Source organism: Dermacentor albipictus, chromosome 7, assembly GCF_038994185.2.
Source record: "Dermacentor albipictus isolate Rhodes 1998 colony chromosome 7, USDA_Dalb.pri_finalv2, whole genome shotgun sequence".
In the NCBI taxonomy this organism is placed as follows: domain Eukaryota; kingdom Metazoa; phylum Arthropoda; class Arachnida; order Ixodida; family Ixodidae; genus Dermacentor; species Dermacentor albipictus.
Genome location: NC_091827.1, coordinates 60,657,814 through 60,674,154, shown reverse-complemented (window position 1 = coordinate 60,674,154; position 16,341 = coordinate 60,657,814). Strand labels below are relative to the sequence as shown.

Below are 16,341 nucleotides of genomic sequence, written 5' to 3'. Positions count from 1 at the left end.
CCTGCCTGATCCTTTGCTTGAAAGAAGTCTAAGGTGCTCCTGATTCTATATGCGATTACCTTAGTAAATACTTTGTAGGCAACGGACAGTAAGCTGATCGGTCTATAATTTTTCAAGTCTTTGGCGTCCCCTTTCTTATGGATTAGGATTATGTTAGCATTCTTGCAAGATTCCGGTACGCTCGAGTTCATGAGGCATTGCGTATACAGGGTGGCCAGTTTCTCCAGAACAATCTGTCCACCATCCTTCAACAAATCTACTGTTACCTGATCCTCCCCAGCTGCCTTCCCCCTTTGCATATCTTCCAAGGCTTTCTTTACTTCTTCCAGCGTTACCTTTGGTATTTAGAATTCCTCTAGACTATTTTCTCTTCCAATATCGTCGTGGGTGCCACTGGTACTTTATAAATCTCTATAGAACTCCTCAGCCGCTTGAACTATCTCATCCATATTAGTAATGATATTGCCGGCTTTGTCTCTTAACGTATACATCTGATTCTTGCCAATTCCTAGTTTCTTCTTCACTGTTTTTAGGCTTCCTCCGTTCCTGAGAGCATGTTCAATTCTATCCATATTATACTTCCTTATGTCAGCTGTCTTACGCTTGTTGATTAACTTCGAAAGTTCTGCCAGTTGTATTCTAGCTGCAGGGTTAGAAGCTTTCATACATTAACATTTCTTGATCAGATCATTCGCCTCTTGATGCAGCGGTGGCGTAGAGGTAGAACACCCGCCTCATGTGCAAGAGGTCCATGGTTCGAATCCCGGTGCCGGCAATTTTCCACCAGATTTAAAAAATGTCCGCGTGTTGATAAAACTGCACAAACAGGCCTGGAGTGTGGCGTGATCCCGGCGACCAGAACCGGTAACACACTCCCTCACCAGAGCAGGATTGGCCACCCTGGTGCAGTACTTGGCCACAACCTCCTATATGAACAACATCAATCGCAGGACGCCATTTCGCTGCAGCCCAAATGATTGCGAGGCATTCCTTTTCAGTTGTAGAATAATTGCCTTCCGCTTTTGACAATGACCGGCTAGGGTAAGCTATCACATGTTCATGTCCATCTTTTTTCTGGACTAGGACGGCACCGAGGCCTAGGCTACTGGCGTCAGTGTGGGTTTCGGTATCGGCGTCCTCGTCGAAGTGCGCAAGTACTGGTGGCGACTGCGTGCGTCATTTGAGTTCTTGAAATGCGTCCACCTGCGGCGTTTCCCACTTGAACGCGATCTCACATTTAGTTAGCTGTGTCAGCGGCTCAGCGATGCGTGAAAAGTCCTTGATAAAGCGCCTGTAGTAGGCACACATGCCAAGGAATCTATGCACTGCCTTCTTGTCGATGGGCTGCAGGAACTTTGCGGTGGCAGCTGTATTCTACGGGTCGGGGTGGACTCCAGACTTGTTGATGACGTGGCCTAAGAACAGAAGCTCATCGTAAGCGAAGCGGCACTTTTCTGGCTTCAGAGTGAGCCCTGATGACTTGATGGCCTCTAGTACTCTCGCAAGCCGCCTAAGGTGATCGTCGAAATTTCCGGCGAAGGCGACGACGTCATCCAAGTAAACAAGACAGGTCTGCCACTTCAATCCTGCTAACACCATGTACATGACGCGCTGGAAGGCTGCAGGTGCCGAGCACAGTCCGACTGGCCTGACCGTGAATTCGTAGAGGCCGTCTGGCGTGATGAAGGCTGTCTTTTCGCGATCTCTCTCGTCGACTGCTGTTTGCCAGTAGCCAGACTTGAGATCCATCGATGAGAAGTATTTTTCTTTGCAGAGCCGATCTAATGCGTCGTCTATTCGTGGTAGGGGTATGCATCCTTCCTTGTGATCTTGTTCAGTCGACGATAATCGACGCAGAAACGTTAGGTTCCATCCTGTGTCTTCGCCAAGGCAACAGGGGATGCCCACGGGCTTTTCGACGGCTGGATGATGTCGTAGCGCAGCATTTCGTCGACTTCTCTTATAGCTTCACGTTCTCGCGATGAAACTCGGTAAGTGCTCTGGCAGAGTGGTCGAGCGGAATCCTCGGTGATTATGCGATGCTTTGCGACTGGTGCTTGCCGAATCCTCGATGACGTCGAAAAGCAGCCTTTGCATCGTCGGAGCCGACTTCTGAGCTGTTGTTGCTTAATCATGGGGAGACATGGATTAATGTCGTAGTCTGGTTCGGGAACCATGGTCATCAGGGTAGATGCGGCGGAATCCGAGAGGACAAACGCATTACTAGTTTCCAGAATTTCCTCGATGTACGCGATCGTCGTGCCCTTGTTGATGTGCTTGAAATCCTGGCTGAAGTTTGTCAGCGACACTTCAGTTTTGCCTCCGTGCAGTCGAGCGATCCCTCTTCCGACGCAAATTTCATGGTCTAGGAGTAGACGTTGGTCACCCTCGATGACGTCTTCTACGTCGACAGGTGTTTTCGTGCCGACGGAAATGACAATGCTGGAGCGAGGCGGGATGCTGAGTAGACTTTCGAGCACGCTCAAGGCATGGTGACTACAAGAGCTTTCGGGAGGTATTGCTCGATCTACCGACAGCGTTATCGACTTCGACTTCAAGTCGATGATTGCGCCGTGTTGGTTCAGGAAGTCCATGCCGAGAATGACATCTCGTGAACACTGTTGGAGAATAACAAAGGTGGCAGGGTAAGTCCGGTCATGAACAATAATTCTTGCCGCGCAGATTCCAGCCGACGTGATGAGGTGTCCTCCAGCGGTCCGAATTTGAGGGCCTTCCCATGCAGTCTTAACTTTCTTCAACTGGGCGGCGATGGGTCCACTCATGACGGAGTAATCGGCTCCTGTGTCTACTGAGGCGGCGACTGCGTGTCTATCGAGAAGCACGTTGAGGTCAGTGGTTCTTTGTCTTGCGTTACAGTTAGGTCTTCGCGTCGGATCACGGCTGCGTCGCGTTGACCTGTGGCTGGTACTTGACGTCCCCAGGTGGCCTTTCATCGGCGTATTCTTTGCTTCCGGACTTCTTTGGCATGGCGGCGTGTCGCTGTTATGTCGTCGAGGTCCTCTCTTCGGCGTCTTCGTCGGCGGCGGAGGATCTTCGTCAGTTGGACGAACAGCTACCGCACCGCCATTGGTTGCTTCCTTTAGTTTCCCGGACATGGGGTCGCAGAGCGGCCCCGGGCTGGGCCAGTGTATGGTCGGCGCTACGGCGACAGGTAGTGGCCTGGTGACGACGAACGGGACGGTCGTCGAGGGCTCCACTCAGTGGTCCCGAGGTAGTCGGCGATATCGCGAGGTCGTTCACCAAGCTGTGGTCGCGGCGCATTCACGGCGAACCCTCGCAGTCCCGTCTCCCGGTATGGGCATCGGTGGTAGACGTTGCCGGCTTCGCCGCAATGGTAGCAGAGCGGGCAGTGGTCGGGGGCGCGCCAAATGTCCCTCTTCCTCCTGTAGGTGCGCTGGGCGATGGGTGGTCGTGCTGGCGGTGGCGGCGCGGAAGGCAAAATTGCGGCGTTACAGGGCCCTGGCGCGGTCGCGGACGGGGACCTTGACGGCGTGCGATGGCGGCGTAGGTCATTGCTTCTGGCGGGGGATGTGGTAATTGAGGTTGCACCTCAGAAACTTCGAGCGATCGCTGAACCTCATCTTTCACGATGTCAGCGATGGAGGCTATTTGAGGCTCCGACGAAGGCAAGACCTTGCGCAATTCTTCGCGCACAATGGCCCTGATGGTCTCTTGGAGATTACCAGATCCCAGTGCTTGGATGGCGCACTGAGGCGTGAGCACTTGGCGGTTATATTCCCTAGTGCGCATTTCTAAAGTTTTCTCAATCGTCGTAGCCTCTGTCAGGAACTCAGCTACGGTCTTAGATGGGTTTCGGATTAGTCCTGCGAAAAGTTCTTGCTTTACGCCTCACATCAAGAAGCGCACTTTTTTTCTCTTCGGACATTTCCAGGTCGGTGTGCCGGAAAAGACGGGTGATCTCTTCTGTGAAGATGGCGATGGTCTCATTAGGTAGTTGGCCTCGGGTTTCCAGCAGAACTTCGGCCCTTTCTTTTCGGACAACGCTCGTGAATGTCCACAGAAAGTTACTGCGGAACAAGTCCCATGTTGCAAGGGTGGACTCCCCGTTCTCGAACCAAGTCTTCGCGGCATCATCCAAGGAGAAGTACACATGTCGTAGCTTATCCTCATAGGTCCAGTTGTTGAAGCTCGAGATCCTTTCGAAGGTTTCGAGCCAGGCTTCCGGGTCCTCCGATGTATCTCCACGGAAGGTAGGGGGCTCTCTTGGTTGTTGAAGTACGATGGGTGACGCTGGGGTTGCCATTGTGGTTGTCTTGGCCACAATCTTCTCGGTCTTCTCAGGTAGTAGTCCGTGCTGCAGGGGCAGGTGTTGTAGACAATGGCTTGCTCGATGGTCCGGGACTCCGTTGGTGCTCTCTTTACGGTCGGGGCTTGGATCACGGCTTGTCGGGCGCGTCCGGTACATGGGCGAAAAGCATCTCCACCAGAAGCAGGTGTGTACTTGTCTTTAGCGGGCGACACGTTTCAATACATTGCTTCACTATGGGTGTGACATGCTGTTGAATGACACCCCGCAATTACTCGTTTTTACAGTGAAGCTGTATATGACTAGTCGATTCGTCCATCCGTCCGCCCGCCTGCCGCCTGTACGCCGAAAACTCCTCCAGCGCAACCCCATGCACGTGCGCGAAAAAAAGAAAAAGTCGCGGCCGTCGCTATTAAGTTAGTCGTCCTACCGACATGTTATGACGCATGACTTTCGTGGCCATATCGAAAACATGAGATGGCAGCGCTCGTTCACTCGCTTTGGAGAGTCGAAAAGCGTAATAAAAGGCAATAGTGTGCCTACTAATCATCGACATTTACATCGACCTAGCATGCCCCGATGGAAAGTACGTTATATCCTTCCTGTTGGAATGGTTTGGAAATGAGTGCTACGCGGACGCCAAATGCTGACCACGCGTCACCGGTCGTGCATAGGTTTAACTATTGGCAAGAACGTGTCGAGCATAGCGATACAACCGATCGCGCTGAACCAAAGCTACCACAAAGCTATGGTCGCTCTGATAACGAATGGGACAAAAAAAAGGCGATAAAAGCCACGAATGTACGTGTATGTGTCTTTATTCAATCAATATAACAATAAAGCTGTCAATATAGCGTTCCCAATACAGCTTCGTTTTTTCATTAAAATTCCGCATTCCAGATTTCTGTGCGCAAAACCTAAGGCCTAGATTTGCCGCTGCATTGCCACACATGTTGGCCAGTCTCTGTAACCATCTTGCATTGTCCGCTGGTTGCACTATGTCATTCGCCCACTTAAATCCAGGGACGTTCTGCTGCACCATTGGCCCATTCCGCGGATAAGAAATTCACACCCTAGATCACTGTTTTCCAGTCGTCTTTCAATGCCATTTACACAAAGCAGCTAGCAATGAGCCTCTCGCGAACTTGGGTCACCTAGTATAAGTCACTGGGTATGCGAACAATAATAAGAGTTATCATACACCAGCGCGTTACGCATCTATATCTCGGAAGCCACGCTTGGGCTTCTCAGCATTGCCACTGGATGGCGCAGCGTATCCAGAAAGACGCGTAAGAAAGGATCCCGGCTGCCGCACGATACCTTTCTCAGCGCATGCACTGGCGTTCCATCCTTTTCGCAGGCTTCGCGGGGGTGTCGCCAGATGGCGCAGTGTTCATATGGAAGCCCGAGAAAGGAGCCTGCTGCAGTACGTGCCTCATACACAGGGCGTGTCGACGGTGACAATACGGTAATTGTGTTGCTATATGGCTTCAATGCTAAACGAAATTACCGTCAATAGTCATCGTTATATGGGCTCTGCCATTTTTTTTTATCGATGAATCGTTTACAATGATACTATGAGTCCTTACGTACCACTCTTGGATACAACGTATACATCTGGCTCGGTTTACTCGATTCAGGAAAAAAATCATTAAAACACTCAAATATTTCTGCTGAACCATTCCATGTATTAACACTACGACAAAGAAGCCGGCTCTTACGTAATGTTGCAGTCATACATGGCACTCGTATATTTCTTCATTTCATGTGATAATGAAAAAAAAACACACCACTGAGGAATTCAGTTTATACGCAGATTTTCGCGTGTCACGCATATTTTGCATATCCTTCCCCACTAGCCATTACTAAATGGGCTTGATGCGTATTTTGTGAGTAACGGAATGTAGGCACAAAGGAATGTGCCGGGACAAGCTTCAGGTAGAAGTAGTGAATCCGCCTCGACATCCTAAAACATTCAGTTAGCTTTTCCCTATCCTAAGAAGGGTACACTGAGAGCAGTCGAAATTCGGTGATCGTTGTACTCACGACGCGACATTCTCGGCGGCGTATGCTAGTTTTTCCCAGGAATCGGTGTCGTTGTAGTAGTAGTACCCGATGCCGACAATGACCTTGTGGCGGCTGGTGTCATTTCCCAGGAGTTGCCGCATCCGCTGCAAAGGAAAGGGCAGTCCATTTAGGTCCGGCAGTCTGTGTTACACCCGTTCATACCCTTATTTCATATTTTGTCTACTGCCTGAGAGGTGTAAGCACATTGTACACACAGCAACCATCTGTATGTTGTTTCTGACATTTATATTTGAGTAATTGATTCATTGATTGATTGACTGACTTACTGAATGCCTGATTTAATTATATATTCATATACACACCTAACTGCGATGACCTTAGAGTGCGTGTTCAGAAAACAATGCTCACAGCATTTGACAGAGAAGTCAAGCTTCTGTTTCAGGGGGTTTTTCCATTTGCGGCTGTGCTCCCAGTATCAGTTTTTCACGTTGTAGCTCAGTATATAATTTGGCACAATTACGTACATCATCACCATACAAATAACAACTTTATGGCAGCAAAATAAAAAGAGTTAATTTGCTTCTGTTATGCAACTGAAATGTGTTTTTATGTATAACCAAACACCGCTTTACAAGCTTTCGTATTCGATTATATAGCATCGAATACAAGTTTCAAACGCCACAAATTATAAAGAAGAACGATATTCACTAGGTGCGAGAATTTATGGTAAAGTTCGGGTGATGACTACACGCTTTTAAAGGTATGTTACCTGCGAATCGAGGTGCTTTTGCTCCAAGGCCATGATTTTACATCACGACATGGCTTCAGAAATTGCGCATGAACAGGGTGTCAGATATTACTGAAACGCTGGCTAGAATGAAGGCCATAGCCTTTAACGTTAAAAACTATGCTGCAGACTATACATCAAGTTTCATTAGACGTTGCTATTCGGTGTTCCTCCCACTTCTATGTTCATTCAGAAAGATAGACAGCAGTCTCTACCTTTTGGCTTCGTTTCCAAGCTAAAGGCATTGTCAATATTTGATACAGTATCTGACAGATTCCATCAGTATTGGAACAAAGCATGCTCTTACCACAGCCACGAAGGCATAGTTACAGAGAATTAGTGACTGGGGGACTTGGAACCTATTCGTGACTGCAGCGTGCATTGAACTATACATCATAAATGCACAATAAACAACGACCTTGTTCTATTTACTTGTTGCTTCTTGCACCCTGCTAGCATGCAAAGGAACATAATTATAACTTATTTCTTGTATAAGGAGAAAAAAACCTGGAGAAATAACGCATATTTCTTAATAATACTGTCAGACAATTGATTAAAAAAATAGTTGTGGTCTGGTAGTGCTATATGCCAATCTCCACTCTGCACATGTAAATCAGGGTTGCACGGTGCGCGGGGAATTGTGTCATAAAGTACATCATCGGCGAAGTTGTCGCAAATGGCCAGATGAACGCAAAATTTATAGCAGTAGTTGAAGAACACCCTGTTAGACCAGGACCACTACCAGAACAACCAGTAAAAATCACGTAACTTCAAAATTTCCGTGTATATATATATATATATATATATATATATATATATATATATATATAACTGGAAGATAGTGTTCGCCTGTCAGTAAAAAGCATATTACACTTCACAGAGGCATATTATTTATTTTTAAGAGGAAGTTTTAGCTTGGCCGTAACGGTACTAATCTTTGCAGAGTGCGCTTAGCTTATCAGTGTACGTATAACGCTTGGAAGAGGGACTTTATCTTACGAGTAAATGTATTGTTTTTTGCGAAGTACCGGGATACCGGTAACGCAACCGTGAATGATGATGATGATTATCTTTGGCATCCCCTTTGAAACGGGGTGATGATAGATTCGCCAGACCTTCTTAATTTAATCAGGCATGCTATACATGCCATTGTAGCAATTCCTTTGTAGCAATTGTGAATTTGTAGCAATTACTTTGTAGCAATTGCTACGAACGGCTGGATGTCTGAATTTCCCTTTATTCATGCTATACATGCTTTTGATTCTAGCATTTTTGCGTACATCTTCATCTCTTTTTTTCTCTTCCTCACAAATTCTTTATCTGCATGCCTTTTACCGCTATCTATACCTGTAACGAATCCCGTCGTATCAATCTCTTCCCTCCTTTTTTTCCATCAGTACTCTAAACTACTTTTGCTTATCTCGTATGCTGACTGCTTGGAGCTTCCGTCTACTTTAAATTCAAGTGTTTCTGAATGGTGTGCATTACCTACTCACAGGGTAAATACCACTGCATTGCATTAGGGTGTGCGAAGCGGTCTCCGGATATTTCGCTGTAGTAGAAACATGCCTCATATTCTTGCAAATATTTGCTCCGCTATGTTTTTTTTCCTTAGACAACCAGCTCGAGCCTCATATAGCAAGGCACTGCTCTTTGTGTCAGAATGCACATTTTCTTTTCTAATTCATTTCATCCAATTCCCGTAAATCTCCGTGATCTTCTTGGTCTCCATTATTTGCACCTAAGTCTGTTTCTTCCACCTTCTTTTTGATGACTCCTGGTTGTCCATTTACATTTTCGATTACGTTGTCCTTGGCTGCCAACCTTATTGGCCCATTCCTCCATTTTGTGCCCTCGCTTTTCAAGCGCAGATACTTGTGCACTTTAGCCGTCTGTTCACATTCAATCATGTTTCTGAGCCTTTCTTCAAAACCTTGCTATGCGCTTCCGCGCCTTGAAAACAGGCCTAACCCATATCACTCTGCATTGCCTCGTTTGTGATTTTACCGTGGGCTTCTAAAGCCAACTGGCCTAGCGATTTTTCGTTTACTTCCAACTCCGACAAGATATCAGATTTTAGGGGCAGAACGGCATTTGCGAACGTTAGTGGTGACACCATTACTCCACTCCAGGTTCCGCATACCACTTTATATTAATTGTGGTGCCACGAATGGATGGATGGATGGATGAATGAATGTATGGATGGATAGATTTAAAAAAATTAAATTATGGGGTTTTACGTGCCAAAACCACTTTCTGATTATGAGGCACGCCGTAGTGGACGACTCCGGAAATTTCGACCGCCTGGGGTTCTTTAACGTGCACCTAAATCTAAGTACACGGGTGTTTTCGCATTTCGCCCCCATCGAAATGCGGCCGCCGTGGCCGGGACTTGATCCCGCGACCTCGTGCTCAGCAGCCCAACACCACAGCCACTGACGGATGGACGGATGGATGGATGGATGAATGGATGGATGTAATGAGCGGGCCCTTTGGAATGGGGTGGTACGTTGCTCCACCGGGTTGGTGGCGTCAACTGGTGCCGCAGATTTTAGCCAGAGATTAAAGACCTGTTATTTCTGTAACAAATGACATTCTGTTTATGGTGCTAGCATAAAGTGCTGGCCGTAACGTGACCGTTGACATGCAGCCTTTTTTATTTTTCTTCGACAAGAACACACAGGTACAGAAAAACTGGTCTTACATGTTGATCTTGGGCAAAACGTCACAAGGTGTCACTACCAACATTTTTCAGTCACCCATGTATTGCGTAACCCCATATTCCGTGAAGGTTAACACGTTTACGGACAGCTTCCGGGTACGTTTACGTGAGCAGCCGGGTTGGTTGCGCCGTCGAACCCGCAAACTATAAACAAAGAGAGCAAGGGTTTACTATTACACCGGGCAGCCATACGTTGCTTAAGCGCCGATATAAAGCGTCGGAAGCGACCTGAATGCTAACGTTGAGCCTTCTTTTTTTTTTTCGATGAGAACACTCACGCAACACAAGAACCTTTCAAACAAGTTGTAGTTGCATCAAGTGTGAAATGATGTAACATGTGCGTTGCATTGACTCATAGTAGAGGCAAAGAACTAGAAAGCCTACCAGCGAGTAAGTGGCCGGGATAGTAAGCAACATGGAAACAAAGAACGTTAAACACAAAGTGAGAGGTGCAGAGTCAATCTCCTAGGCGACAGCAATAAAAAGGAAACCGGCTACAGTAACTAACTAAGAAGTAAAAACGAAATCAGATGGAAACATGTTATGATAGCTAAAAGGGAAATTAAACTTTTCGAACCGAGATCAAGATACCTTGAAACGCGTAGCTGTATAGCGAGGTGCAGACAAAAGAGAAGTATATGCTTTCTGTGATAAGACAAGGCAAACGATGAAACCTTTTTTTTTCTTTTTGAGTGTGAAGACATCCCTCCGGCTGTCGGTTTAGGCTCCGGTGGCCCCCTTGAAGCCCTGGGTTGGGTTCATGGATAGCAAGGGGAAGGTAAACATGTCCACAACCTAGATTAATAAATGGTGGTTTGGAGATTTGAAGGCCAAAAAGTGGGGAGATTGCAAAACAACAGAGGAGTACAAAACCGAAGTTCTCAATAGCTTCTCAGATATTTTGATGCAGGCCATTTATCATCTCTAAAAAAATAAGACATGCAGGAGATTCAGCAAAGTGAGAAATATGTAGTTTGTTGGGGCAAGCCGCCACTTTTTTTCAAAGGAGATGCTCATAGCATCTATCCATCCACCCAACCATGCTCCAGCAACCTAGCATTCTGTAAATATCTGTCTAATAGAACGCCAGAGTATATGCGCACAAAATGTATCTGGTCATTGACGCCAGTGTGGTGTACGTGTGTGTGGCAAAATTGCGCGGACAGGACCATCACTTACGCTAAGTACTCCTGGCACTATCGTTGTGGACACATTCTGAACGCTGTCTCTTGTGCCGTAAATGTCCAGGATGCCGTAGTGGTGGACTCGCGACTCGCTCCGAAGTTGCTTCAGCTGGCTCCTTATCTGCGTGTTGCTGAACATGTTGTCCGCCAGCATCCTGCGAGCGAATCGAATCGTGGCGGGACGTGAACTTCATGGCGTGACCAAGGCTCTCTCTCACGCAATTTGTTACTATACAATTCTTACCATATAATACCTAGGAGGAAAATCTCGTTCCACCATCCCATTTACGAGTTTCTTTACAGGTGTGTGTTCCACTGAAGCAAGGTTTGAGTACGGGCTAGTTGGTATTCCATGGTACAAATCGTCACTTACAGCGCATACATAGACGGAGGACAAAAAAGGCGACGCAGACAAGCGCTGTTCCACCAGGGCAGTTCCACCATGGCAATGTGGAGATGCGAGTCTGCGAGGCAGGCCTCTAATGTCACTCGTGCTTAAGCTTAGCTATTACCACCGGAATAATACAAGCAAGTAAAGAAACCAAAATAGACTAAGAAAAGCGAAGAAAGGTGAGCGGGGACCTTGTAGTTTTTCTTTCAACTTTAGCGGCCACCGGTTCCATTCCCGCTTGACGTAACTGTGCAACTCAGCACAAATCACCGTGGCTTAATCAAATAAGTTCTGTTACAAATCCTAATTGAAAATTTTAACTTTTTAACAAGCTGTAAACTCGTAAATAATTAGTCATTGAGAAAGATGGAATGCTGTTAGCCAGAATGGGTCTTTCTCGATTATTGTCTCTCCGACAAAGACGTCAGCCTTAAGCCACCACATGTCCATATTCCCACGCACGCAACAAGCAGGCAGCTCCAGTTTTTCCACTCGGTGATTGTAAGAAGCTCTGTTCTCCCCAGTGTTCTGCAGGCTTGCGAGTGTGTTCGGCTTCACTGCAAAGCCAGCGCGAGCGCAACTACACCATTCGCGTCATGGCACACATTTTGCCACGTCCACGTTGTTTAGTTTTAGGCCGATCGCATTTCACTTAGCTTACCTGAGCTCACCTAATTACCTACTTACCTGAGCTTACCTTGCTTTTTCTACAGCGCAAGACTCGCAAGTGAGTGAAGGAAATCGAAAGCATAGAACGGAGTCAGATGACGTAAGGCGCGATTAAGTGGAGATGGCTATCGAAACTTTTCCGTTTGCAGGGCACATATATGAACAGATTCTGACGCAGTATTCTAAATGAATTGTTTACATGATTTGAAAAGCGTCTCGACTAAACGAGCATGGCGTGTCGATGTTCAAGTGATTTATTCACAGAAAAGAGCGGAACGGTTTCTGTAGTGTCCAGCCGCATAGGTGTCTTACAGCGTTGTCTTGCCGTGTTTGGAGGCCGAAACGAACAGAAGTTAGCTGTTACCAGAGATAGAGCACAGGGTGTTATTAAATGGTAATAACCACGTGAAATAAGATTATGTTCAACTTAGGAAAGTTGTTGCTTGGGCAAAGCTGTCCCGTTACAATAATTCGGCCGAATGTCACATTGATTCGTCTTCTACGGATGCACCGGGCGGAGATGAAAAATGCGCGCCATCACCAGACTGGTTAGCATTGTGAGGCTAAGAAAATTTACAGCCGTGATAACTCAGCCACATGCCCCTATCAGCTTCGTTGTGGGATACGTCGGCATCCGTTGAATCGGCGCTCACTCTTTTAACCAATACAATTTCCCAATTGTGCTCCTCCCCACCGGGAGTGTTCGCTCAGAAAATCTAAGCGTGAATTCTTGAATGACTCCTTTCATATTGCATCCTGTAAACATCCACAGACGCCGTAACAGTAGGGGTAATGTTTTGTAAGCGTAGAGATAATGGAGAATTGCTCAAATCAGAGATCTTGCAAAGGCGAACACATATAGGGTAACGCACTAAACCCGATAATGAGCAATAACACGCCTGCATGAGAATATAGACTCTGCAGAGTTTACACCACAATCCAGCGTAACAAGAATCAAGTTAGATTGTCTGCATATTACGTAAAAATTTTGCACGCCTTTAATTTTTAGTACACTAGACTCGTACTAAAAGTCACTATGGCATTCATCTGGTGAGCGTGAGGTCGCGGGTTCGGCCCCGGCCGCGGCAGCCGCCTTTAAATGATGGCGAAATACAGAAGCGCTCCTTTATTTACATTTAGGGTGCACGTTTAAGAAAACCAGGTGGGGGAAACTTAGTCCGTGATCTTCCCTGGGGCATGCCGCATACTCCTATTGTCGTTTTGCCACCGTAACACCTCAGAATTAATTTCTCTCTTTATTCGCGTTTGGCTTTATCTGACTAAACCGTGTACATGTACTGCTTGCGCACTCACAGGGAAAACATCGTCAAGAAGTTTATTTCCTTTAGGGTACCTCGGTAGAGGGAAATCCAGAGGGCACACAAAGAGGGGTAATGGCCATAGTAGACAAGCGCTGGAAGGGCAAAAGTGTACAAGCTCTCAATGGACAGTATGGGTATTTCACACAATAGCGCTATAATATACAGGTTGTTTTCTTAGAGCATACAGCGTATTTCATATCGCGCGTACCAGATAGCAAAACTCTAGTCAGTATGCCATTTAACTTAATTACTTGCACAAGATATTAAAATGCATGTGTGAACAAAATTTGTGCAATTTATTTTTCAACCATCAGTTTGCTGTACAATTTGCACTTTACGAGCTATAGGCGGTGAGTTCGCAAGGCGTATCCGTTTGGAAGGAATTCTCATGACGGCACCCGTTTCGAAATGTTCATTCCCACTGTGTGCGAGGAAGAAATTGATTGGCGATTTAGCTATTCTCAGGCTTGAAAGCATGAAACGAAGTCTTTTTCGCTTTTTTTTTTCTCGTGAAGTCAGTAGAACAACACTGCACTTTAACCACAGGTTTGACGGCGATGTTACTGCAGCCAGTGCCATGCTCAGAATTTGTTCGAAGGAACATGCCTTGTAAGCACCCCGACTAAAGTTGTATATTGCAATATATGTGCTTGAAATCTTGTAGAATTGTAAAGGACTGTCCGCTTCCTGGAGCAATTCAAATGAACAGTTGCTATCGCGCTATCTGGTAGAAGCAACTGTTAAAAATTGCGATAGTCAAAACAAAAAAAAATGGCTGTGGCTTATCTAAGGTTAAGCGCAGAATGCGAAGCATACTAGCCTTTATTTTAGTTGTTGAACCACTGTTTAGCCTGGTGAACTGCTGCTGCTTGGCTATATTTGGTTCGGCTAGACGAAGAAACAACTCATGCGTTGCTCTGCTTCGCCTTCAAGAGTGGAACGCGACAGCGTTCCCGTCGACCCGCCAAGGGGTGTAAGACAATGGGCTACGGCGCAGCGACTACGCGCCTCGCATTGGACGCGGTGAGCGGCGAGCAACGCAGCGCTCGGCGCGGCAACGAAATGTGCGCCTGAGCAAGCGACGCACGCCTGCGCCTTAGAAACAGCTCGTTTCTAAGGCACACCGCAATCACTAGAGGCGCTTTTGTACCGCTTTGAAGCATCGTACTCGTGGCTCAATGGTAGCGTCTCTGTCTCACACTCCGGAGACCCTGGTTCGATTCCCACCCAGCCCATCTTGAAAGAGTTGAGCCAAAGCCACCTAGAAACAGTCTCTGTAGCACACCGCAACCTTCGCTTCCCATTCCAACGAGCAGCTCTTTCTCCAGGAGGCATCTCACCTCGTGAGTGTCTAGCAGAGGCAAGCGCAGCTGCTTATATACCGCCGCGACGCCGCGAGCGACGGCGCGAGTTGGAGCCCCGTTTCTCCTCTGTCGTGACGTCACGGTGTCACGTGGTATTGAAGGCGACACCGCCGCGCCTGAGGAGCTGGGTTGTGCTCTAGTAATATGCTTCGCATAAAAGCCGATATGCTTTATATACATCTATAGAATGCGTAACTAAAGTATTAAAGGACCCCGCTCTTTCTAGTGATTGCCATTGCCTACTTCAGCGCACGTATCACGCAAATCAGCGCACGTATATTCGATCGGAGAGTCATCGAAGCAAAGCGGCTGCTTCGTAAGGAAAGAGTTATTAGCTTTCTCTCGCTCGGCCAACTCTACGAAGTGATTTATTAGAACTTATTCGCGGCAAGCTTGTGAAAACTAGAATATGGGCTCCTGCAAGTCCCCCTGTATTCGCACCAGAACGATAGACACGCTGAGCTTGAGCTACTATCTAACTGGTACACGGTTCCTTGAATGGTAGAGAAAATGTTTACTGCTTATTGCCAAAGCAGCCCCATTCGCGTGTGACTTTTGAGGCTTATCTTATACAATAATAAATCCAAAACGGCGCTCATAAAGGAACAACTGAAAAGGACGAATTTTGACTGAGTGACCCTATAGTGTTTGACACGTTATGAAGCTAATGCGAGAAATCTCCGGCCTATTTTGGATGACTATCCGAGGTTCTCTGCAGTAAATTAGCTTTCTTTTTTAATTCTGAAATTTCAGCCTTGATTGTAACAAGGCCGCCGCGATCGGGAGTCGATTCCTAGACCTCGTGCGCCACTTTGGATAATTTTTCTCGCCTGATGAACGCTTCTCTGCTGCCGCGAAACCACAGCCTCAAAAAGCAAATTTTAGGAACACCTCGCGAGTGATCGACGGGGTTTAACGTCCTGAAGCAACACTGGGGCTGCGAGAAGAAATAATTAGCTGCTTGGGCAGGGAATCGAACCAGCGACCTCCAGCACAGCCACCGAGACCTTCCCTGTCGCCCACCCCCCAACCCGTTGGCGGGTCACGTCACGACCGTCTTGTCAGGAGTGTCACGTGGACTCACTTCGAGGTGAAGGAGAGGCCGCATGTTGTCTGCCGATAGGCGGCGCAGACGTTCCTGAACGCCTCGAAGCTCATCTGACTGAGGACCGCACGCACCGTCCTGTTGAAGACCCGCACGTGAGTGAAGACCAGGATGTCGCACGCATTGTCGGGCGGAAACAGCGTTTTCATGGCAGCCGCGGTCGTGCCCACCGAGCACATGAGCGGCGGGGGTGGCGGCAGGGTTGGCGTCGTCGATCGGGCTACGAGAACCAATGAAAGCGAGGCCCGTGATTGTCACCGATCTACTTATCCGCGATGATGAACTGGCGTTTTATGGTGGAAGGGCCATGTATATATCCACAGAGTGCCAGTACTTAATGTTAAGTCTGACCAATAGGGCACAAAGTATGTAAGCTTATGCATGAAATTAGCATTGAAGGCGACAAAAACACGAAAAGAGGGACGTACGGGTGAGCGCTGTTTAACAATTGAAGTTGATTGATAGCAGAACACCACCTTAG

General features: G+C 47.2%; 1 protein-coding gene across 1 annotated transcript in view; it reads right to left on the bottom strand.

Annotated features, from left to right (window-relative positions):
• Window positions 1-16,341, bottom strand: part of LOC135904775 (uncharacterized) — a 61,137-nt gene that overhangs the window by 21,955 nt on the left and 22,841 nt on the right. Inside the window, exons 8-10 of the mRNA XM_065435753.2 lie at window positions 15,840-16,080; window positions 11,005-11,164; window positions 6,335-6,459 (exon numbers count right to left, since the gene is read on the bottom strand). Of these exons, the coding sequence (XP_065291825.2) occupies window positions 6,335-6,459; window positions 11,005-11,164; window positions 15,840-16,080 (526 nt within the window). The remainder of the gene's footprint in view (window positions 1-6,334; window positions 6,460-11,004; window positions 11,165-15,839; window positions 16,081-16,341) is intronic.